Consider the following 25,218-nt stretch of genomic DNA (forward strand, 5'->3'; position numbering starts at 1 on the left):
ATCAAAACGAAAAGCTCGTTAGTTAATAAAGAACATCATTGGCAAATAAAACAAAATTGCGATGATGTATACATGTTCACGAGTCATGATGCAATGGACATTTTTTAAAATTTAAATTTACCATTCCAAGATGGCAGACAACTATCTTGGAGAGGTGCATTAAAATATATATTTTAAGTGCGCCTAAGCCCAATTTTTAAGATAGAAGTGGCCAAACAGCAAATTGCAGAATCAGGGACTTCTAAAAAGAATAAAATACAAAAGAAATACAAAAATCATATGGGAAAACAAGAAAATTATCTGGGTGGGGCGTTGTATTTTCAGAGGTGGGAAAGAAAAATACAAGCTTGGCGTGGCGGGGAAGCAACACAGAGAGCATGGGAGGCAAGATGTATGGGGAAAGTTGCACACAGGAGAGCAAGAAATCATATGCACTACCATGGCGTGCTGAAAACAAAAGAAGAAAGATTATCCTGGTGTACAGCCATGCATGGAGATATGTCATCCTGTCAAAAGATTGGTAAAGAAGCAACACTTTAGGGCAGGGACAAACACAAGCGGAGCAAGGAAAGTGCTCAATTACATTTAAGCAAATAAGAGTGACAAAAAAGCCAACCCATAGTAAACAAAGGACTTACCCAAAGTCAATACAGGCATTGGAATTGTCCATTTAGGTCTTCGATAATTGACAGCTCAAAGAAGTCTGAAGGGGAGACCAAAAAAGGCCTGGCACCATAAGCACCTCTAATTCCTATACCAATTGTCATGCAAATTCTGCACTGTGTTCACTTTGCAAAAGCAAAGACACCCTATCCAAAAATCTGTTCTCATATATAGTGCTTTAAATTTTAAAAATGTTTCTCAACTTAGTTACCAAGATATGCACTCACTTTCTCTAAACCACCAGGATAGCCAAAATAAAATCCTCAATATTGTTCAACTGCTCTGAATAAGGTTTACGATGATTCCTCCAACTTTCGATGCATCTAGTACAGCACAAAAAGGAATGTATTATTGTATTTGTTTGTACTTCCTCTTTTCATAGGAAAAAGGGTAGCACACGTTTACATACTGTTTAAATCGTGTTTTGGTGTTTTTAAGTTATCTGCTGTGTAAGCAAAAGACAGGTCTTGGTGGATTTAAATCCATCAGCTTTAGCAAGTCTGAAGTCCTGCTGTTTTCTGGTAGGTGTCAACTCAAAATATCTCATTGCAGTAACCCGCTGCAAAATGACATGCCTAATAGATCTTAAATATACAGGTCACAATTGTCATCCCCCCCTTTGATTGGTGACAAACACAAAGATGGCGGCCTGCAGGGAACAACAAACTGCCTTTCCTGTGCTTGCATTTCCAACATGATTTCCAATAGAAAAGCTGTCAAACAGGAACAACTTCCCTTTTACAACTGTGTTACCACCTCCTTTAAATAGTCAGTAACTTTTCCGTGACCAACTGAAATTGTAGCTGCAAACCACTAATACACACCACACAGAACCACAATTAGGTGGGAACACTAATATATAATTTGCGATACTGTATGAGCCAGTAAACCCATTGTGCGAGTCGGAAATTATTTTCTGGCTCACAAAATAGGTGCCACTCACACTGGCCTTTGGACACCTACTCAGGGGGGTCCAAGACTCCTTAGAAAATGAAATAAAATAATAATAAAGTGTACATAAACAAGGAAAAACTGGAAATATGAAAATGTTTGTAAAGTTGAAGAAATCTGAAAATGAAGGCTAAAAATTAAGTGGGTGCCCTCAGATTTTTGGGAGCAGTGCAAATACATCAAACAGAATATAGTATGAACAATGGGGGTTCTCAGTTTCATTTAGCTAAGCCCCAACGTTGCTATTACAATTTACATTCAGATATTTTTTTATATTTGTTTGTGAATTAAGTAAAATAGTTCTTTGTTTGTGTATCTGTGTTTTTGAGAAGTGCAAGTTACTGTATTTTTCTGTATTGTTTTAATGTTCAAATCATGGGAATTGTTTTAAACCGGTTTCCAGTAATGACTCACTTGAGGGTGGCCAGATTCTTATAATGTTTCATGGGGTTCTCCGGCTTAGATTAGTAATGATAAAGTGGGGGTCACAGAAGTCAAAAGGTTAAAACCACTGCAATAGATCCAACGTGCCTGCATCAAGACCTTGAGAATAGTAACCTGTAGTCTAGCACCACAGGGCATTTCTGATTGTTAGCTTTAACAAACCATTGGAGCATCGGTTTTGGCAGAAGGCCACAACAGAGCGTGTGTACAGAAACATTTTTAAAAGTATTGTTCCCTCCCATATAAGATCTCGTCAATCACTGGGGTAATCTGAGATACAATCACACTGCCTTCTATGTCCAGTACACCAAGGCCACTATTCAAGAACTCCGATTAATATCTTTCTTATTATTGCAAGGTATTTCTGAATGTTCCGAATAGTGAGACCTCACAAACAGAAAAAGGGTGCGTAAAAATCACACTTTGACTGTTTAGGTGTGGGTTTTGACAGCATGGCGGTCAACCAGACCTACTGCTAACAATTTACTCCAAGTAGGCTTCAGGTCTAACCCTTTCAACCTTTTTCCTAGACCAGCCTCTTTCAGCCATTGGTTTGGGTCTTGGTCAATCGCGTCATGGCTCAGCCTAATAGAGTATTTCTCTCTCACCGGATGCTACTGGCTGTTTGTGTGAATCCTTCCACTTCCAATTAAATGCTTGCATTGAACTGCAGGAAGGACTTCTTTGCAGCCATAGCTGTCTTTTAGTCTTGCTCGAATTTGCTAATACTGCAGGAATTACCACATTAAACCGGACCTATTGGATTTGCCAATACTCGTCTATCCTGCCATGAGTTTCTCCCATGAATCCAGGAGGAAGCAAGCTCCCCCGTCACCTTTAGAAGCTTGAGTCTATAGGATGATTGTGGAGGTCTGGAAACATTTAAACCCACAGTTATTGTTTTCATTTCCCAGTGAAAGTCGTTCTGAGATTTAAGGACTGCGGCTGCCTCTGCCTTTTAGAAATGTATAAAATACAGGGCTTAAGGTGTTCAATTTAAAACAAACAAGTAGGCAGCCGTCAGGGAGAGTGCACCACTGGTCTGTTCGTTTAACTAGCTCAATTTCAGAAGAAAGAAAACTATTAATCTTTAATTTGGTTTTGGTTTTAGAAAAATCAGTCAATGTGTGTCTTGGAACGTAATGGCAAATAATTGTTTCCCCTCTGAGATCTAAGCATCTCTATAATGAGTCTATGACTCAGGTCCAGCGTATCCTACTCCACACGCTACCGTTAGTGTGTCTGTCATCGATAAAACGTATCTAACCTAGTTACCTGATTTAGAGTGTGTCCTCTAGTCATGTTGCAAGTAATGGGTCTGCACAACCTACCTTTCCTCTATTTTTACCAGATTTAAGAATAATAGAAAGGTTAGGTTCAGCTATGGATTTCACTGTTTGCCCTGAAGTACAAACTGACGGATAACTTTGCCTATAAGGTTAGACAACTCATCTCATCTTCTGAAAAACAAGCCTGAAACCCACCAAACACCCAGGTTTTAGGATTTGGAAACAAACAATGGCAAACCTAATAGGTCTTGCCTTTGTAAGGCGTTCGCCGATATTTTGACTTTATCAAAGTGTTGTGCTGTTGTTGTAGAAGATAGGCAAAAAGAAAAAAATACACAATACAGATTGCATAAAAAAAGCAGCATTCGGCTCCCCAGCACAATCATCTATATGTGCACTTCAGCCTCCGTGAATGCGCATGTGTGCGTCATGATGCTGTGGCAGCCCCAGCATGATGGCGAATATGCGTCCATGTGTCCCCACACATATACGTCATGATGTTGGAAATAACTCGTTTATCCTGCCAAAATGGCTAACATTAGGCTTGAACGATTGGAAAAAGAAAGCTGTGGGGTGCAGGGAGCGAGGGGTGAGGAAGCAACACGAGAAAGCAAGAAAACCACTTTCCCTAAAATGGAGTGCGCAAAGAAATAGAAATATTAGTTCTCTCAATAAACGCAGTCGAAGGATACAACTCATCCAATCAGAAGAACAGTAGTGCGGCTTTGCTCCAGGGGAGGGACAAACCCAAAAAGAGGAAGGACCGCCAAGAAGCAAGCATATGAGATTGACAAGAAAGATCAACCAATGATAAGCAGTCGGATCACCTAAAGCCCGCTGTAAGTACTGGTATTGTACGCAATACAATTTCTTTTGACGAGACAGGTAAAACCATATTGATTACCACACAAGATAACCACATTGTAGATACAACGTACGGAGGGAGACTTGCTGTAAGCTTACATTAAACGCTTGCCCTCAATTGAGATTTTCGTAAGTCACAAATCCTTCCAACGCTTTGGAATCCCTTACATTTGATGTCTCCATAGTCATCACCCACATTGTTTGCGTGTATAGAAGGACATACTTTACCAGCAAGGATTACTGGCTACAATACTTGTGCTTAAGGACGACACCCATGTCACTTTAGACCCCATGTCAATTTAAACTCTGGAGAGATTATGTACTCAATTCAGAATTATCTGCAATTTAAAGAACATCTCAAACCAAGTCATTTATCCATGGTTCTCATCGTTAAACTACGGGCATAATCTAGAACGAAAGTTTTTTTTTATCCATGCCCAACAGAAAGAAGCAGTATGCAAGCATGTATGTTAACCTCTTAGCATACGCATTCCACCATAATGTGCATTTCCAGACCCTGCATATCAAGCCATGAGCAAATAGGCCTTTTTAACCCCTTCCACGCTGATGACGAGCTGGGCTCGTCTTGAGGTAGCCTCCTGCTACGCTGATGACGAGCCCAGCTCGTCACGTAACATGCGCTTTTAAAAATCTCCGCGTACGAGCGGAATTCCGCCCGCACGCATGCGGTTAAGATCTGGGTTGACAGCGCAGCCGTCGCCAGACATATGTCAGACTCACCAGGAGAGATTAGAGGGCCATAGGCTCGAGCAGCGCAGAGTTGAGTGGCACAGAGTGGCATTGTGTAGAGTGGCGTAGAACAGTACTGTGTGGAGTGGCATCGAGTAGAGTACCGTAGAGTGACATTGTGTGGAGTGGAATATAGTAGAGAAGAATAGAGTGGAGTAGAGTTGCAGGGAGTAGATTGTCAGAGTAGAGTGGCATAGAGTGTCCGAGAGTGGCATGCGTGGAGTAGGATGGTGTAGAGAGGAGCAGCGTGGAGTAGAGTGGCATAGATTAGAGTGGGCTGATGTAGAGTGGAGTGGAATAGAGTGGTGTATAGTACAACGACATGGAGTACCATAGAGTACAGTGACAGAAGGTAGTACAGCTGTGGGTGTAAGTAACTAAAGGATGATCTATAGAGATGGCAGATAGAGTGACAGCAACACATATGAAGCCATACCCTTGCGTTAAAAGTAGGAAAGCGCATGGCACGTCCAGAATTATTACAGAAATGCTTGTAAAATAAAAATAGCGCATTGTAAAAAGACATGGAAAAACTAAGACAAGGAAGAACAAAAGCTTGGTCCATGCTCCAGGAAGAAGCTAACATAAGAAAGGAAGGGAAGTCTACGGGAGCTACGCCCTCATCCTCCTAGACCTCTCCGCAGCGTTTGACACAGTATCCCACCCCTCTCCGCAGCGTTTGATCCAGTATCCCACCCTATCCAATGCCTACATGACATCGGAATCCAAGGACACGTCCTCCGATGGATCCGTTCTTTCCTGACTGGAAGGACTTATTCAGCCTGGCGCCACACACCTCGAAAGCCTGTGTTTTTATGTGCGGAGTTCCACAAGGATCCTCCCTGAGGCTGACCCTCTGCAATGCATACATTATCCATTTAGTCAGCATAATTTACTCTCTCATAATTTACATCAATGTCCTCTCCTATTCTGACAACATGCAAATCCTTCTAATCCCACACAGAGAGGACGTCCAGTACCCGGATCAAGTTCAATGCCTGCATGACTGAAATCGCCCACTGGATGATGACCAACCGTCTAAAGCAGAACACCGAGAAGACCAAAATTGTGAACTTTGGGAAGAGCACTTCACCATGGGACTCCTCCTGGTGGCCAAAAGAGATAGAACAGACACACACCCCCACCATCCAGGCCAAGAACCTCGGAATCGTCATCGACAGAAAACTCAACATGACCGACCAAGTCAAAGCCTTAACCGTCTCAAGCTTCCATACTGCGAAGAACGCCAAGAACCTCGGGATCGTCATCGACAAAAAACTCAACATGACCAACCAAGTCAAAGCCTTAACCGTCTCAAGCTTCCATACAGCGAAGATGCTGAGGGAGAGTTTCAAATGGCTCCCAATCAGCAACCACAAAACAGTCACACATGCCCTTGTCACAAGCAAGATGGACTACAGGAGCACACTCTATGCCAGAATTAATTGAAAAAACTCACCAGAAGGATGCAGACCATTCAGATCTTAGCGGCCAGAATCACTCAAACTCCCACACCGCACAACACTGTGCTCCACTGGCTCTTCATACGCAAACTAGCACAATTCAGACTCCTCACCCACACTTTTAAGGCACCACACACTGGCCTAGCATACCGCAACAATTACATCTACTTTCACAAACCTTCCAGACACCTCTGCTCGTCCGGACTCTTACACAAATGGGAAACCTTGAATATCGCAAGACGCTGAAGACCTAACTTTTCAAGTAGTTCCCCTGGGTTTGGTTAGAGTCACACCTCCTTAGAACCAGGATATCCTCCAGTGTGATAGTGTGCTTTAATCACATCACTGAACAGCACTTGTCAGCAATCTCAGCAGATACACAAACAAAACCTTAAAGGACACGGATTTAACTACACAGCAGGTGTAACCTAGAATAGCAGTTGTGTGTGGAACGATACAAGCACTGCTTCGGTGTCCTCTGGACAGTGAGGCTCATAAACTAACTTACCACCATGCCTAACAACTTCATTATAGTAAAGAATTAAAAAAATAAAACCTTAAGTATTTAACTTTGCTGTACTGTGTTGAAAGGCTTTCAAATCTTGATAACTGATAATGCATATTACATGCAAGACTAGACCGGTTGCATGCAAATACGCCTGCATTTAGCAATAAGGAATTTGTGTAATAGGCACACGGCCTAGAAAAGCAGTCTATTCACTTGCAGTGGTACTGCTAACAGTCCTACGTACAATCACCATATTTCCTGTTTAGAAACTTAATGTTTTTAAAACAGTTCAAATTAACAAGACATGGAAGGAAAACTTGCAACTCCTCTTGTTCGAGTTCTGTAAATGCAGCTGTTGGGGAAGATGCGTTTGTTGAGAGCCCTGTGGCAAGGAGGAACAGCTAAGTAGCATTTGCTTGCAGGATTTCCGCAGGCTTACCCAAAGGGGTATTGTTCATACACTCTGTAGCAAAGCAGAGCATGAGTGACCCTCCTCACTCCATAAGACACCATTAGTGATAAAGGTATATATAAAAGTACTAGTGCAAGGTCAGAGTTAGTGACATGGATCACTTGCTGAGTGAGGGGAGATGCTGAAGGGCTGAACTCAGACTGCTGAACTGATGACAGCATTAGCTATGCGGGGAAGCCCTACAGCTAGGAAAGTGGCTCTTAGCCCGTGGTCCGAGAGACCTTCGAGGTCCGCGAAGCCTACTCAGAGGGCCAGTGGCTGTTTTTGAAAAATTAAATAATATTAAAAGTAATGCATTAAAATTAATAAAGTATATAGAATTAAAGAAGAAACATTTTAAATTTGAAAACGTTTTCTAGATTTGCTTGTGAATTAAACAAAACAATGTAATATCTGAGCATTGGTTTGGTGTATACTTGTTTTTGTATTTTTTGTGTATTTTTTTGAGGTTCAAATCATAGAAATTGTTTAGGCCGGGAGACGCAGACTTCCAATAATGACTCAGTGGGGGTCTCAGCTCCAAATAATGGTTCAGTGGGGATCCCCATAAGTAAAAATGTTAAGACCCTCTGAGCTACAGAATTAATATACTAGCAGGATTGAAATGTGTGACGAAATAGGATGCAGGGTTTCACTAACGTTCGCCATGATTTTCATATCTTCAGATTTTTTTAAAAAATTGAATTATTCTGATATTATTAGTTATAAATAGATGAATACTGCATAACAATCAAATAACTGAGAAATAGCATTCATTGTGGGAGTGTACCGATTTGGGGGTTTTATGGGCAAGGGTCCACTTTATTATCACCTGCAGATAAGAGATTCTCGGACAACCAATCAATCAGGGTTCTCATAAAGCGCATATAATCACCCGGTAGGGTCTCAAGGCGCGGACAGGTTTGTCCGATTCCCAGCACTCCACACCTTAATGAGCAGAACTGGCTAGAAAGGGGATATGAGCGACTTTAATCGAAAAGGTGGCATTTCCTTTTGGAGCTGTAGGGATCGGCCATGTTGGACGTTGGCGATCACGACCTTGCATAGTGTGCAACATAAATTCGATCATCAGAACGTGCAAGAACGCTTGGAGGAGCAGGTACGCGCAACGAACTCAACCCATGGTTATTAAAACTTAATTTGCCCTCTGCTGTATAATGTAGTCGCTCTATGGTTTTAGGCCAATCTTTTTTGTTGCTAAACTTTCTCCGACAACAGGTTTGAGTAGCATAGACAATTTTAGCCAATCAGAATTGCTCACTCGCAGCAGAAACCAAGAGCAATCTTTTTTTTTTTTTAATAGGCAACTGTAAGAACAAAGGATTTGCACTGAAGAGCTCGCCTCTTTTAATGAAAAGCTGGTTTGCGATCACGCCCACGTCTTCCTCACCTGCAGCACGGAAAGCCCAAATGACTGGAGAATCCAAGATTGTTTTTTACTTTTATCCAATATGCGTATGACGCAGCCAACAAATGATGTAACTTTTTTATAAGCGTATGTTAACACCCTCAAGCCATGGTAAAGATGGTACATGGGCAATCAACGTATCTGCTGCAGTTCTCTGCAGAAAACATACATGAAAATGCCACCACATGTCATGGCTATGCGTGTTGAACCTCTGAACAGTAAATGCCAGCAAATTTTTCAGAGCATACTAAGTTTCCTAGTTTATTGTTTTTACACTGACAGAAAATCTGTTTTCCTGCTTGCATTTATCCTTAAATACAGGAAAAAAAACAAAGACTGTATTCCTTCGCGTGAATCTCAATATTATTAACACATTCGCTGCGGCGGCTATTCCACCGCAGCGCTAAGGGGGCGCCGCGCGGCGCGCCCATGCTGGTGACGGAACCGCTCCATCACCAGCCTCGGTTGAGCTGTGCTTATGACGGAGCGGTTCCGTCATGGCCCTGCCGGCTCAATAGAACACGCCGCGCAGGCGCGTCGAGCGGGCCATGACGGAACCGCTCCGTCATCAGCACAGCGCTACCGCGTCTGATGACGGAGCGGTTCCGTCATCAGCGCAGAAGGGGTTAACCAGGATTACCAGACCTATAGTTATGTAAACATTAGAAATGTATTAAAAAAATAAATAATGAAAATATATCAAATATATCAAATATCCAAATAAAGCTCAAACAGCTGCAGACGTGAATATGTTTGCACTACAGTACTGTTTTCTGTTGAGCGTATTGTATTAAACATATATGGCTTCTTGCAACACGAAAACCGTACAGGCATCCAAAGATGGGTCTATCCTGGTCGGATAAATAAGTGAGGAAATATACTAGGAGCAACATTTGTTTATAGAACAAAAAAATATGAATATGCCTAACTAACCACAACACAATCAAGAAATAAATATTTGACAAACGCATACTAAAATCTAATACATACCGTACAACTGAGAGCCCTTGTGATATGCACAAGTATTTAGTTATACTCCTTGGGCTAAAGGGGAGATTTTTTGCATGCTTTTACTATTTGGTGGGTGAGACGGTCTGATGCAGGGAGTGGGTGAGCTCAGCATAAACATTCTAAGAAAATCAATGCTGCAGAAATGGCTACGAATCATTTCCATATTATAGGTGCTACAGAATGTTTTTATGGCGCGCATTCCTGGCCTGCAAGTATCAACATGCTCAAGATAATCTGGAGAAAAAAAGGGAGGAAAATGAATTGCACAAATGAAATAAGTCCAGGCAAGTTAATTTTATCCCATTTCCTTTCTGAACTACTCTGCTGGCAGTCACTTGACGTTTCAGATTTCACCATTAGATAAGCAAGATTTTGGGACCAGCATTGGCGAACATAAGCACAGTGTTCCAAGGGAGCAACAATGCCTGCCAGGACTGAGCCCTGAGAAAGCAAAACAAACACTGGCAAAAGTCAAACTATGTGCCTGGTATTTCAGCCCCGACTAAACATTAAAGAAAGCCTGCTGCGGTGAAGCTCATAACACGAACTTGCTTTCTGTATACAATGCATAAATAATTTAAAGTGGTGATTCAATGTACTTCAGAAAGTAAAATAGGCAGAAAACTCCTACAAGGCACAGTGATGCACCAAACAGCCAATGCACAACACCATGTACATTTTAAAGAACTGGTAACAGTAGGTAGCGCAATCCGCTGCACCCTCAAGCCAGACCTAAAAGCCACAAGTGAACCAGGGCTCTACTAGGCCCTCTATTTCTATCTTTTGTTAACCGAAGAAAAGAAAACCTGCGCCTGCCTACCCATCTGTGAGATGCAACACTGAACCACCAGAATTTTGGTTTGTAACACTGGGACAAAGTGTCGTCGTGGATAAGGCTGTTTTCCATTGGACACCCAAGGACAAAAGGTACTATTGTATTCCAACTAAATAAGCAAGTTGCTATCACAGCTTACTTTTGCTTGTGCATTTTTCTGGTGTCTTATCTCCAATAAGCCCAGACAAATGGTGCTATATAAAGTATCTAGTTGTTGATTTCGGTTATGCATTGTCGATTCTGTTTATAACTTTTTCAAACAAAGAATACTATTTCACTTGTATTAACTCCATGCGTGCAGCGCATTTTCCCGCTGTACGCTGAAGTTTTAAAAAACCCGCGGTTCATGACGAGCTCAGCTCGTCATGAGCGTCGAAGGGGTTAAACGGCTCCCTTAGATATGTAGCTTAGGCCATACCAAGTTTCAAGTAATGTTTATTTATGATTGCGGAACTCTGAAGAAGCCACACTATTTTGCCACACTATTTTTGAGCCTTCAATTAGTTTTTCCACAGACAGCACTGCCGTTTTGCAAGGGGATCGGCGTTGTGCACCCTGTGCCACCAGTAAAACAACAGAGAAATGATGAACGTAGACAAGTTGACGAAATAAAGTTATTCTGACTCACTGACAAGTGGCAGGAATTTCCCTTTGTGATCTGGCACAAAAGGGGCATCTGTCTTTACCAAGCAAGGAAGAGCTGAATCACATCCACAAAATGGAATGCAGCATTTCCTAAAAATGCTTTTGTTTGCACCCCAATTCTCCATTGTAACCCAAGTTGACCAGTGTAGTCACCTAGCTAGCTCTGCTTTCAGCATCATCTTAGGAGCATGTATACGCGTACAGGCATTCACATGGGGCAGACATGACTAGTAGCAATGGAGTGCTGTACAGAGTAGAGTTCAATAGTGCGTTTAGAGTCATTCACACCATGGAGTATCGAAGGAGTTGAGATATAGTGTTCTTTGAAGACATGATTCTATAGTTTTTCCTGAACTGGGTAAGAGTTGAAGCAATTCTGCTGTTGAAAGAGAAGGTATTCCACATCCTGGAAAGATCTATCGACAAGGCTTGTTTTCAAGTTTTTTTGGCTTCTTGTTTTGACGCAGGTCTTCAGTTTGATGATGTTCTTGCTCCGAGTGTGGCGTGGTCCAATGTTTTTCGGTGGTATTTTTAAAGAGTTTGTAGTTTTTATTTTTTACCAAACAAATCAAAATATTCAGCAAATGCATATCAAAAACACGGTCCTTTGTTACCAGAGATCCATTCTTGATTAAGGCTTGCAATCGATCGATCTGACCTGAGATCATCTCATCGCCAACTTCTGCTAAGACAAGTTTGATCCATGGTCTGAGACGTTCAGTTGATGCTCAATTTATTTATGACATTTGATTAAGCGCGAACAAATGCCCGTGGGAAAGATGAAAGTGAGGTGCTACTTGAGACGAGCAGTGAAAGAAGCTCTATATAATATGGACACCTGAAAAATACACTGATAAAGTCTACCATTACAATTATTAAGCATATTCTACAGCAACAGAGCACAAGTCTGCGACATGCGTGCTATGGATCAACATTCAACAAAAAGGAAGAGGAACGGCATTTACAACGCGAGCCGTTTCCTTGCAAGCGAAACCACACTTGCCTTAACCACGCATGTGTGTGGTTAAGCCAGTGTGCGGTCTAGATGTCAAGAACAGGAAGCATTGGGACAGAAAGCTCGATGCGGTTCGGGTTTTACGTTTTAGGGATCGGGATGGGGTAGTTTTAAGGGTAAACAGCCTTTACAACGAGGTTTTTACCTTGTTAAGCCTTTACAACGCATCTTTTAGCACGGATATTTTTACCGCTAATATATGCATTTAAAACGCATGCCAATACAATGCATTTAAGGAGAGGGGGGGGGAGGAGGGGTGTGCCCCACAAATATATTGTTTTTAAATACAAAAACAATGTGTGGTATTGGCATGCATTTTAAATGCATTTTAGCAGTAAAAACATGAGCGCTAAAAAATGCGTGTAAAAGGCATGCGAAGTAATTGCATGCGATGTACCGTTGTACAACCAGTTTTAAGGGATCGGGGGTGTTGGGTTGTCTATAAGGCAGGGGCCAGAGTTTTACGGCTCAGGGTGGGTGGTTTTAGGGGTGGGGTAGTCTTTAGGGCTCGGGGGGTCAGGTTTTTAATGGGGCCAGGGTTTTAGGCCTCAGGGAGGAGGGGCTGGGGTGCGATCTTTATCACACATCCCTTTACCATTCATGCCTTTACTACGAAATTGTGTGGAATAGGCATATGTGGTAAACAAATGTGTCGTTCAGACGTTCAGATGCACTCACTATTAGGGCTGTAGTGTAGAGGCACGCGTGATTTAGCCATGCGTGCCTCGGTCATACACCAAAAGGAGGGAAAGGAGGTCTGCAAATCAAATTTACCCGTGTCAAATAGAAAGTTGACAACTTTTCCAAGGAGAAAACCTGGTATAGAAAGACAGATTGCTGTTGTTGAACAAACAAGATGCCATCTAAATGCTAACTCTCAGATCGCCATCTAATACAGACTCACATGAAATACACAGCAAGCATTGGCAAACCCAATAGCTCTGGAGTAGGACAGAAGCCTTTGACTTTGTCAATACTTTTTTGTCTGGTCATGCGTTTGATAAGACTGTAAAAATTGGCTAACAGCAAAAGTATTTTGGGGCCTAAAAAAAGCACTCATTGTCTTAGTAGTTTGTGGGACTTAAGGGAACTACCTTGTGTGGATGTGTCCCTTGTGAGCAGAATGCAGTCACTTGCAGGGAATTTAACCTGTGACTGAAGTAGTCAAATCCATTCTGTATGAGGAGCGGCCCAATGAAAAAAATGGAAATGACAATAACAAACCAAGGGATGAAGACGACGGGCCGAACAGACCCTACAAGTATATATTACACACAAATTTTAGTAAAATCAAAAAGATCCTGGCAAACCAAACCTAAATATTATTACAGAAATGCCATAAGGATGTAGACCAAAATGACATGTAATTTACTGAGATACCTCTTATCCAAAAAAGGTTTCTAGATACATCTATAATCACAAATCAATTATGACAAGAAATATGCACGCAAGTGGCAAGGCAGAAAGAGGGAGTGATTATTACCAGCACAAATGCACCCCGGGGTGACTATTGCAGGAGTTTCGCAAAAAGAATGCCACTGGACAAGAAGGTTCAAGAAATAGGTATACTGTTGTGCACCCGTAAACGCTTTATTCTCCAAAAATCCATGTTATGCTACTTTTTATTGCACTGTGCAAGAACTGTACAATTAACATTATAACTCGTACTCTTTTGAGGTCGTATATCCAAGTTTGAAGGATAGCATTAAACAAATTTGTTGTTAGTAGCCAACACATAAATAAAGTCACGAAACCAGCCACTATCTTAGCATACTATTCACCGGGTATCGAAATGTGCTTACTGCACTAGATTAAAGCAGCGTCTGTCAAGCCTCTCTTTATACCTGGTTATTGAACCAACATTCATTAACTCTCAGGATCACACAGGTGTCAGCATCCTCCAGCACACGTCACAATAAACAAGAATCAAATCCAAACACCCCCACTGTAAAAGGTCCATCTGGAGGAAGGTGAGGAATGGGTGAGTATTTTCCATATGTCGAGGCAAAGCAACACTGTCTTCTCAAGCACTCCCCATAAATGAAAAAGATAATGTTCGGACGTTCTGTATTCATTGTTTGGTTTAGGTGCTGGATACCTGCAGCGAAGATTGGCCTTATATCGCCCAGCCCGCTCACTGCGGTCCGAATCTCTCTTTAATGCCGTGGTCCCGCGTGTGAGGAAGGCCCGCACTGGGGGGCGCTCCTTCAGCTTCAAGGCTCCCCAGTTGTGGAACTCGCTTCCGCTGGCGCTACGCAGCACCTCCAATCTGCTTCAGTTCAGGAAGAGCCTGAAGACCTGGCTTTTTAATCTTTAGGCTTTTTAATCTTTAGGCTTTTTCTGGTGGGTTTTTCTTTTCTTTCTTTGTATCTGTTGTTCCTTGTTGTGTTATTCTACACCGAGCTGCCTGTAGAAAGCGCCGGGACACTCTTTCAGAGTAGCCGTGCGCTATACAAACTCAATATAACATAACATAACATTTTACATTAATATGGCACTACATTCAGGTGCCATTCAAACGCTGCTGCCTTATTTAATCCTATTAAAGCATTAGCTATCGGTACTATTAGTCCCAGAACAGACTAGTGGCACTGACAGATCAAATAACGTCAGGAAGACAGGGGGTTTCCATCCCTGGGCAATCGTCTAAAGAAGCTAGAGCTTTCTGGAAGCTGTACCAATAGTTAACTTCACTTGAACCAACTCGCCTTTAGAACCAGTGGCAAAGTTCTCCAGGGGCCAGCCAGTGTATGAGGTCACAATAGGTCTGAAAACCCCAGCTGGCAACATTAAACAAAGGAACATTCTGGAATGCTAATTGTTGGTGACTGTTAGAGTGATGACTGGGCAAAGAGACAAAGGGGTTTCTATTAAATTGGATGGGGTGAACTACATAGTTGCAAAACGGCTCCTCAGGCACAGAAAGTAGACAAGTCAGTGCCTCCATGGATGTTCATTGCCACTGCAATTCAACTAATACACCTAGAGCAGTCTAGGCACACGTGTCACCTAAGAAGTCACTCAGCACACACGTAGTCAAGCCAGCTCCTCAGGCACACACCTTCCTAGAGCAGTCCATCAACAGACTAAAACAACTGACTGTACAGAAGAATAAATCTGGAACCTTGTACACATGTGTGAGATTAGCAAATGAAGCCTTGACATTTGGGCCACCACAATCTAGCCCTTCGCTTTCATTTAGGAATATAAGGTTTCTGCAAAGTGTAACTTCCTGTATTTTCAAATGAACCAACGTGACTAAAATACCAGAGTACAAGAGTTTGCAAAACCAATGCCTATGACAGGAAGATGCAATATACTGTGACAGTCACTTCGAAGCCCTACATGTGTTTCCAGAGTTTTAAAGCAGAATACATGGTTTTGTGCGTGTAGCCAGTTGTCCATTCTGCATACGTGTAGACAAAATTAACTTATACGGCTGTGCACTCAAAGTTATAGTTTTATGCATCTGTAGACCGCAATCTCTTCCACAGAAAGTTGCACTTTAAACACATGAAGCAGACTTGTCTCCTACAGCTTTGTAGGCACAACTGCCCCTTACATCCAAAGTTATCCCTTTACCCATACACAATCGTATTGAATTAACTGGAATAAAAACAGGCTGCTTAACATGTTTTTGCAACATAAATTATGACGTAGCATCTCCAAAGAGTAGACTCAGATGGTACATTCCTAAATTAAAGCCAGGCTCTCTGAAGCAGGCTGTGAAGCGAGATACTCACACATGGAAGTGCAGAAGGGGGGTGCAGCAGGACAGTCATCAGATGAAGAAGCCCTCGCAGCGCACACCGGGCAGAATACTTTAAGGCAATGGAGTCAGGGAAGGGTTTGGAACATGCACCCAACCTCCAGGGAGTCGGGTGGCGATATAAAGAAAATCCAACTATTGCATGATGGGAGATTGGGAAAAGTTGCACTGGCAGCTGCTGTTCCTGCTTCCCGGTGCAGGAGGGGGCAGTGAATGGCGGGGCAGGGACAGTCTCGGCTGGCAGGGGGGTGCTGCAGCCCAGATGTGAGGGGTCCCCTCCCCTCTCTAGTAGCAGCCTGCTTCTGGCAGAGACCTGCCACTGTTGCAGCTGCCCAGAGAGACGTGGCAGTGCGAGCTGACAGCGTCATTTGCGCGCGACTTTCCCCCCTCGGCTCCATTTGCCACTCACAAGATGGCCGCCGGGACCGGTCACGGTGGGCAGCCATGCTGGAGGAGGCATCGAAAAGCAGCGTGACTACGTACCGGCGGTGGGATAACGAGGCTGCGGAACCTCCAGGGAAATAATAATGGCCAATAAAAATTAAAGAAGCAACCCACCAGCCTCTTCAGCCAATCGGTTCACGAGTATCATTCCATACTCCATCCAGCTTGAATGGCACTGATCGACAAAAAAGAAAGTTTTCATTTACCACTCCGTGAACCTTGTAGAAACTACAGGTTGGTAAGACAGGTGTGGGGGTAGCAGGGGCCTAAGTTTCAAAACACGTGGGAGTCACGGAAAAAACCATTGGGTGTAACTTCCAAACAAATAGTGCCGTATAAAAGACTGCTAAGATAATATCTATACTTATATCAAAATAAATGTAACTATATATGACTATATATTATTGAAAAAAATAATATATATATATATGTGTGTGTGTTTAAAAAAAATCATATATAGTTCCAGACAGGGCTCGAGTCGGGGTACCACGCAGGTGGACGGCGTACCCCCACTTATTTTACCAGGGGGATGCCGTGACTCATACAATAATTAATTGAAGAAAACAGTTGCGGAAAAAGTTTAAAGTTCAAAATGTTTTAATTGCCTTGATTTGCAGCCTCTGCCTGTCAGCAGTTTATTATATATTAATTAAGCACACAAACTACTGATGATTAAGGACTCGAGCGGCGAGTAACCAACAAATACAGCTCATTCACTGTGTCTGAAAAAGCAGCACCAGCCACGTCACGTGTCTGCACAGGGTGCAGCTTTTATTATAGCACAAATGACAACATACCTCTTTTTTATTTAATTTCTTTAGAACTATACATGGCGTGTGCCTCAGCCTCACTCTCCTGAGGCTTGCTCAATGCCGGTCTATGGTTGCTTTGGTGACTCGAGGCAGCTGAGTGCTGTTGATTGATTAGGCAGCTGACGAGATTGGGCCTTTCACATCCTGAAAGACTCTGCCCGGATCCACGTGCGACAGGGAGGCCCTGGAGTAGACTGATGCTACTTAATTGGTTGCAAGGTAGCCTGACATTTACAGTATGTGCTTTATTTACCTAAGACATCTAGATACACAAACTGCGATCTTCACTTCAATATTCGTGCCCTGTCCTGAGTGTAGACACACACACACAGCCTGTATACACAGCACACTTGCATTGATGAGTGCAGGCACGAGGCAGAGACACAATCTCGAACTACTAGGCTACTTTTTTATTTTTCTATGTTGTGCGCAGTGCAAGCTAATGCACAGACAGGTTGTACCTTGACATTATTGTATGGTAATGCGCTTCTCCATGGGACTGTATACGGTTAAAACTTGGTTATTTGTAGCATTTATTCAGATGACTAGTTAAACTCCTGTTCCTTGCTTGATTTTGCTCGTGAGTGTCACTCATAATCGTTGAAATGTCACTCATAATTACACTGAATTTGTGAATATGTCACACATAGCAATTTCAAACCTTGGCAGCTATGGCCGTCCCCCCTACCAAACAGCTGGACTTCACTCTTTGGCCTCTCTGGGACGAGGAGCTCGGAGCTCACAGCACGCTGCTCACGCGCTGACTTCTCAGATGCAATCGCATCTAAGGGGTGAGCGAGGGGAGGCAATGATCCCGATGGTACAAGCCACCTTTCGTGACGTCACTTCCGGTGACAGCATCCCCACACTTCTTTTTTTAGGACTTGTGCCCTGGTTCCAGAGCTCTCAGGTGTAGCTTCCTCCCCAGCCCGGGAGCATGCACATGACAACGCCGCACACAGAGTTCTGTAGTGCAGGTCTTTAATCAGGGTACAACTGTTAAGTTAATCGTAATGCATAGCTGCCAAGGTTGTAGATTGAAATGTGTGACATTTTCATAATTTCAGAGTAATTATGAGTTACAGTTCAAAGGCTATGAATGACACTTTCTCGCGAGATAAATCAAGCAATGAAGACAAGGGAAATATACAAATATCAGAAACTATCAATTTGAGCAACGAGATACTCTATGAATTTAACTGCTGCAAAACACCAGAAAAAAAATGCAGCCAGGAAACAAGACTTCTGTGAAATTCAAATCGAAACTACTACTTTTATTCTTTATAATATTTGCTGGTGACAGCACAAGTGTTTACTTAAGATTAATATACCGGCTCAGCCTCTCAGACACTTACTTCTTTGGTTGAAGTTCTCAGGCGAGCCGGCATTGTGGCAACAGGCAGGCCCCCTGCGTGGCCAGCCTGCAGAGACTTGGACTCCAGTTATTTGCATATCACCTACTAGTGCATTGCTGATTCAAGCTTGCCTTATTGCTTATAAAATATTTTGTGTCCCAATAATCAATCTGATCCTCTTACGAAGTTCCTTCAATCTAAAGGGAAGCTTGCTTGTCGGAAGCTGTCTCTGTATATACCGGAAACAGCCATCACATCACATGCATTACAACACGGGACACAGGCGTTGTTACATCGCAGTACCATTCCAATGCAAGTTGGTACAACAACTTGCTCTAGGGGGCGCTCTAAACTAAGGAATAGTATAATTTACTATTCCAACACCTTCCGTACTATTGCACACACTGGAGTTGGAATAGTAAATTATACCGTCCTAAGTCCAGCACGCCCCCTTGAGCAAGTCGTTGTAACAACTTGCGTTGTAATGGTACTGTGATGTAACAATGCAGACATTCTAACAACCACGTTGTAATCGTATGTGTTGTAAACGCATGCGATGTAACCAGCTATATTCTGTATATACTATACCAAAGTAAGGTATAGTGTGCACAGAGTACAGGGAGTCCCCAGAAGTATAGCAGAGGCTGAATTAGGTATGTACTAACATCTCTCTTTGTGGCAGTGTGGGCAAGCAGTTAGGCTTATCCAGGGGGTGTGTTAAGAATTTATTGTATTCAATCAATCATGGACTGATTACACACACTCAGAGACAGAATTCAGACCAATTAGGTAAGTATAAAAAAAAGTATACTTACGTTTCATTTTAGAACCAAGCAGGACTTGGCACAGGTAAGTAAAATATATTTTCAATTGCAAGACTGTTCAAGGAAATGCAGTTGTGCTTGAAATTGCAATTGTTACAGGTTTGTATATGCTTTGGAAACAGTTTAAATTACATATGTGTACTCGGAGTCTGCTATTCTTGAGATCCTCCGCTCCCACTTGCAGATGGTGTATGCTGCTCACCCCTCGATCACGGAGGCCTCCTATCGGCCTTACCTGCAGGGATTGGCTTTCTGGGCCCTCTCGGATGAGGCGGCCGAGGAAATAGATGCGGCGTTGACGCTCCGGGAGGTCGGTGTGGCGTTGGCCGCCCTGCCGTGGGCTAAGGTGCCGGGCGGAGACGGTTTCCCGCCTGAATTCTACCATTCGTTTGGCGATATCCTGGCCCCCCTCCTCTTACAGGTTTATAATGAGGCCCTGGGGACTGGCGTTCTTCCGCCCACCATGATTCAGAGGGAGGTCTGTATGATCTTGAAACCGGGTGGAGACAGTTGCGATCCCGCTGTGGAAAATGACAATGTATATGTACATAGGCGGCGTTCATTTGTGTTCACCATACCCCTCGCTGTAAGCAGAACGAATACCGCGAAGCATTGACCGCATCATCCCGCCAGCATAGGCCCATGCACGCACGTACACGACAGCCATTTTAGGCACCAAGGCCTCTCTGCCCGTTTGTTAAATCCCCAGCACGCCCCCCCCCCCCGTTGAACACCCCCGCTCTCTCATGCACGGGTCATAAGACCTCTCCTTCTGCGCGACTCTGCCCCTGGGAATCACACCCCGTGCCTGACCAACACCCCCCTTCCTTTCATGAATACCTCTCCTTTGATGATCCCTTCCTCTGAGCCCGATTGTCTGCACGGATCCCAGGCCATCACTTAGCCTGAGGATACAGTTCATTGCCCCTTACTGTATGGAATCGCCCCTCTTCAAAGGAGCTACGATTGATCATGGCCCCCCCCCCCCTGAGATCCGATCAGGCGCACACACTCTGAGAATCGGCGCAATGTCCAGCTGTGTGATAGCCATCTCCTATTGTATGTGGGGTGGGGACCTCTGCTGTAGATATGTGTGGGAATGGGCCTGAAGCGGGGATTCCGGGGATGTCTTTTCATACTTCTAAGTGTCTTTATTGCAATAAAGAATGTTCACATGTCATAAACCAGTGTATAAGAGGCCAGGCCTCAGAGAGGCTGTTAGAGCACCTCTTGAAGACATTGTGCGCGTGTCCGAAATGACAGGCTCTCCTCATGAGAAATAAAAATCTGTTCTTGCACTCCCGCTTCCAGCGCCCGTCTCTTTATTTGGTAACTGTTCAAAATGGGAACTAAGAGGCGTCTTGTGCCAGCAGCCTGGGCATCGGTTGTAATTTGGGCTGTTTTTCCTCATTGGCGTCCCAACGCGGGGCCCATCAGCGACATAAGGTCCGGTAAGAGAGGTCCAGACGATGGGGTGAACATCTGAACGATTGGAGTATACCTGCCTTGAGAGGGCCCTCGTCCGGCTGCCGATTGAATGAACTTCACCGATTCCGAACGGACCTCTCTCAAGCCACCTACTGTCCTGACTGGGATCCCACAGGAATGCTGCGGTAAAAACATGGAGTAAGCGAACGATCGGGCGCTGGAAAGGGAAGGCGAAGAACTGTCCACACGGTCCGGTCCGGGTAAGGTTAAGTAGGACGTCTTTATGTCTGATTGATAGGATGGCTTTATCCATCTGACTGATTGATTGATTGATTGTTTATATTGGAATCGGTATTTAAATACTGGTATTGTTCATTGATTGGTTCATTTAGCCTTGGTTGCTACTTGAAGTATTGGTTCTCTTTGAGACATTCTCTGTTTGCAAACAGCGACGAATAGGAACGTTCCTCTCTCTTTGCAAATAGTGAAGGATAGGTAATGCGGACTTTTGTCCCCCGTTGTAATCCGTCATGCCTATTTTTTCCCCACTGATTGATTGGTTGCTCTGTTGCTCTTTGAGACATTCGCTGTCTACAAACGGGGAAGAATAGGAATATTCTGTCTCCCTTTGCAGATAGTGAAGGGTAGGTAATGCAGACTTTTGTCCCCCATTGTAATCCGTCATGCCTATCATTCTCCCCACTGATTGTTTGTTATCGATTTTTTATCGATTATCGCTCTTTTGAGATATTCCCTGTCTACAAACAGAGAAGAATAGGAATATTCTGTCTCCCTTTGCAGATAGCGAAGGATAGGTAATGCGGACTTTTGTCCCCCTTTGTAATCCGTCATGCCTATTTTTCTCCCCACTGATTGATTGGTTGCTCTGTTGCTCTTTGAGACATTCGCTGTCTACAAACGGGGAAGAATAGGAATATTCTGTCTCCCTTTGCAGATAGTGAAGGGTAGGTAATGCAGACTTTTGTCCCCCATTGTAATCCGTCATGCCTATCTTTCTCCCCACTGATTGTTATCGATTTTTTATCGATTATCGCTCTTTTGAGATATTCCCTGTCTACAAACAGAGAAGAATAGGAATATTCTGTCTCCCTTTGCAGATAGTGAAGGATAGGTAATGCGGACTTTTGTCCCCCGTTGTAATCCGTCATGCCTATTTTTCTCCCCACTGATTGATTGGTTGCTCTGTTGCTCTTTGAGACATTCGCTGTCTACAAACGGGGAAGAATATGAATATTCTGTCTCCCTTTGCAGATAGTGAAGGGTAGGTAATGCAGACTTTTGTCCCCCATTGTAATCCGTCATGCCTATCTTTCTTCCCACTGATTGTTTGTTATCGATTTTTTATCGATTATCGCTCTTTTGAGATATTCCCTGTCTACAAACAGAGAAGAATAGGAATATTCTGTCTCCCTTTGCAGATAGCGAAGGATAGGTAATGCGGACTTTTGTCCCCCGTTGTAATCCGTCATGCCTGTTTTTCTCCCCACTGATTGATTGATTGTCTGGACATTTATTGTTCAAGGAATAGTTCTTTTGAGGTATTCTCTGTTTGCAAATAACGTGGAATAGAAATATTCTGTCCAGTCTTTGCAAGTAGTGAAGTGTAGGTAATGCGGACCTTTGTCCCCCGTTGTAATCTGTCATGCCTATCTACTCCCCACTGATTGGTAAACTAGTTCCACCCGGACCATTTATTAGAGGTAGATCATCTGGCTCAACCGGAGGGCGCCCCTAATAAAAAGGACATATGTAAAATACGAAGTAATCACTGTATCCTGTTAACAGAAACTTTAGCACGAAACACACTAGAAAAGGAAGGAAAAAGAAATCGAGCAAAATCAGTAGGCCACTGATGAGTTTTTTTTTACTTCGCTAGAAATAAGAAACGTTAGAAATAGCCCGCAATAAGAAACATGAAAGTGGTGAGAGAAGCCAAGCTTGACATCACGGCAGCCACGAGGTAGCTAGGCTCCGCCGCCCCTCACTGCTCCAAACATGTCTGTCCCACCGCCCGCCACGCCCAATAACGGTAACATAAGATAGATACAAGTCAGCAGATACCTACCCCCATTCCGGAAGCTCCCGAAGTGCAACAGGTCCACGGTTACGCCCATCCGGAAGACGAGGCCTCGACACGTGCAGGGCAGGGCCCGGCTGGCCGCCATCGGCCGGAGAGGTCGTGGGGTGGATGGCCCGGAATGTACTGGTCTTCCCATCCTCTTCTGGCGCCTTGCAGGCCACGGGGGGGGGATGTCTTGCTTATGCCTCCGACCTCCCCCCCTCTCTCATCGCCTGGTCCGGCCATCACGAATGTCAGCGCCAGGAGACGGCGTGGGGTGCACTGGGAGGGAGAGGCGGCGCGGACGAGCCTCTCCCACCTCCCCAGGTGGAGGTCCCTCAGCTGCACCCCCAACGCTCCACTCACCCGACAAGGGTTCGTCCACTCTTGCGGTGCAGCAACGCTCCACTCACCCGACGGGGTCTCGTCCACTGTTGCGATACAACGGCGCTTCGCCCGAACCAGCTGAGTTCCTCCCACTCTTGGGACACAGCGCTGCACCCCTGCGCCTCACTCACCAAGATGAGTTGCCCCCACCCCTCTTGCGGTGCAACGCCACGCCCGACAGGCTGGAGTCCGTCTGCTCTTGCGATCCAGCGACTGCCGGTTGCCGCGGAACTCATAAAATGGCGGTCGACTCTGCAGGATTGGGCCTGGCGTGCAAAGATGGCCTGGTCGCTTGTCAGCTAGAAAATGGGTCCCCCGTCCAGAAGCGTTCTCCTCAGCTTTGAAGATTCTACGAGAACTGCAGGGGCCCCCGACCCCCGCGGGCCCCCCCCGATGGGGAATGGCTGCCAGGATTGCCCGCGGAACGACCAAGACGTAGCCACGAGACGTTGGCGCTCTCATGCTGGCGCCAGCCTCAGTTTGAATGACCAAAATCCTTCAGACTACCAATTTGATCAGTTCCGGTGGAACACCAGTATGACCCGGTAGGAAAGATTGTTGCCTCCTTCCCCCCTTTGACTGATGGTTCATATCGCCGGCCCCTTCTGTTGCCCTTTAACAAAACTTTTGGACTGCCGAAAGAGGCTCTGGTCCAACCACGAGTTGGTGGAGACATTTTGACTATACTTGGACCTGCCTGACCTCACCCAAAATGGCGCCGGTACAAATGAAACTCGCAACTCCCTGTTGTGTTCCGGTTGCTCAGCCTTGATATCATGAGATATGTATGCAGTTTCTGAAGCGCATGGCGGGAGGGGATGGGTACTGATTGAACATTCGGACAATGAATTGATATTAAGTTCGGACGCATCATTGATTACCGTATTATTGAAAGTTCGAATTTTCGACACTTATGGTACTTGCCCACAATGAATTTTCGATATGATTTTATTGCACTTGTCGCACCTTTATGAAATCAACGACCACCGACTCCGTTACGTTTTCCTCAAATAAATATCCCCTCATGTACAGTTCCAGTCTGCTCCGTGGCCGGCCCACGTGGTTGTAGGCCCGTATTTGTGCGCCAACATTTTTAAATAAAGGTTTTTTTGAAAAGCAAACATAGTTGTAGCGCTTAGATTGGTAAGTTTCGAATAAATGGCCACTGTTTCCGATATAAGTAAAATACAGGTGAAGTGAAGCAACTCGATTACTTAAAGGTTAAAAAGCAAAGTACACAGAAATATTGCAAATGTGAATGGTCCAGGTTTGTTGTGTGTGTGTTTTTTATTGTTTTATTTTTGTGCAACGTAAAGCAATCGATAAAGATCCCGGTATTTAGCCTTTACTTTATATGCCACATGTATCAGGGAAGTTGTTTCAGATGCCCCTAAGCCACTCCGAAGGAATGCCACCTAGCCCCTCTAGTTTCCGTGCCTGATGGAACAAAAACGACCCTGTACCACTGTAGACCATCCCTCCTCCTCGAAGGAGAGCACGAGTTCACCCCCCACTTTACACTTACTGCCCTTTGTTTTGACCCTTCCCTACCACACTTGGGCGATCTATGCAATACACAGTCCATCAATGATTATCTCTCCCGCACTACCGGTCCCTCTGGGCTTAAACGCCGAGATGAAAGGGACTGCATCCCGCGGAGATAGGTCGAGTATGTGGCAAGTAAAAGCATTTTCGGGTTTATGCGCGCTGATGTGTTTTAAAACGCTGCCCCCACCCCTTCTTTTTCCCTTCTTTTCTGCAGGTCACATCAGAACGTCGACTAAAGTATGGAGAAGACCTA

The 25,218-nt window shown here is 44.2% G+C and overlaps 1 protein-coding gene across 1 annotated transcript in view; it reads right to left on the bottom strand.

The window, feature by feature from the left end:
• TMEM39A (transmembrane protein 39A) overlaps positions 1 to 16,459 on the bottom strand; it is a 335,139-nt gene extending 318,680 nt beyond the window's left edge. Inside the window, exon 1 of the mRNA XM_078656707.1 lies at positions 16,062 to 16,459. Coding sequence (XP_078512833.1) covers positions 16,062 to 16,100 — 39 coding nt within the window. The 5' untranslated portion in view covers positions 16,101 to 16,459. The remainder of the gene's footprint in view (positions 1 to 16,061) is intronic.
• Positions 16,460 to 25,218: the final 8,759 nt, after the last annotated feature.

This window comes from Lissotriton helveticus, chromosome 8 (assembly GCF_964261635.1).
Source record: "Lissotriton helveticus chromosome 8, aLisHel1.1, whole genome shotgun sequence".
In the NCBI taxonomy this organism is placed as follows: domain Eukaryota; kingdom Metazoa; phylum Chordata; class Amphibia; order Caudata; family Salamandridae; genus Lissotriton; species Lissotriton helveticus.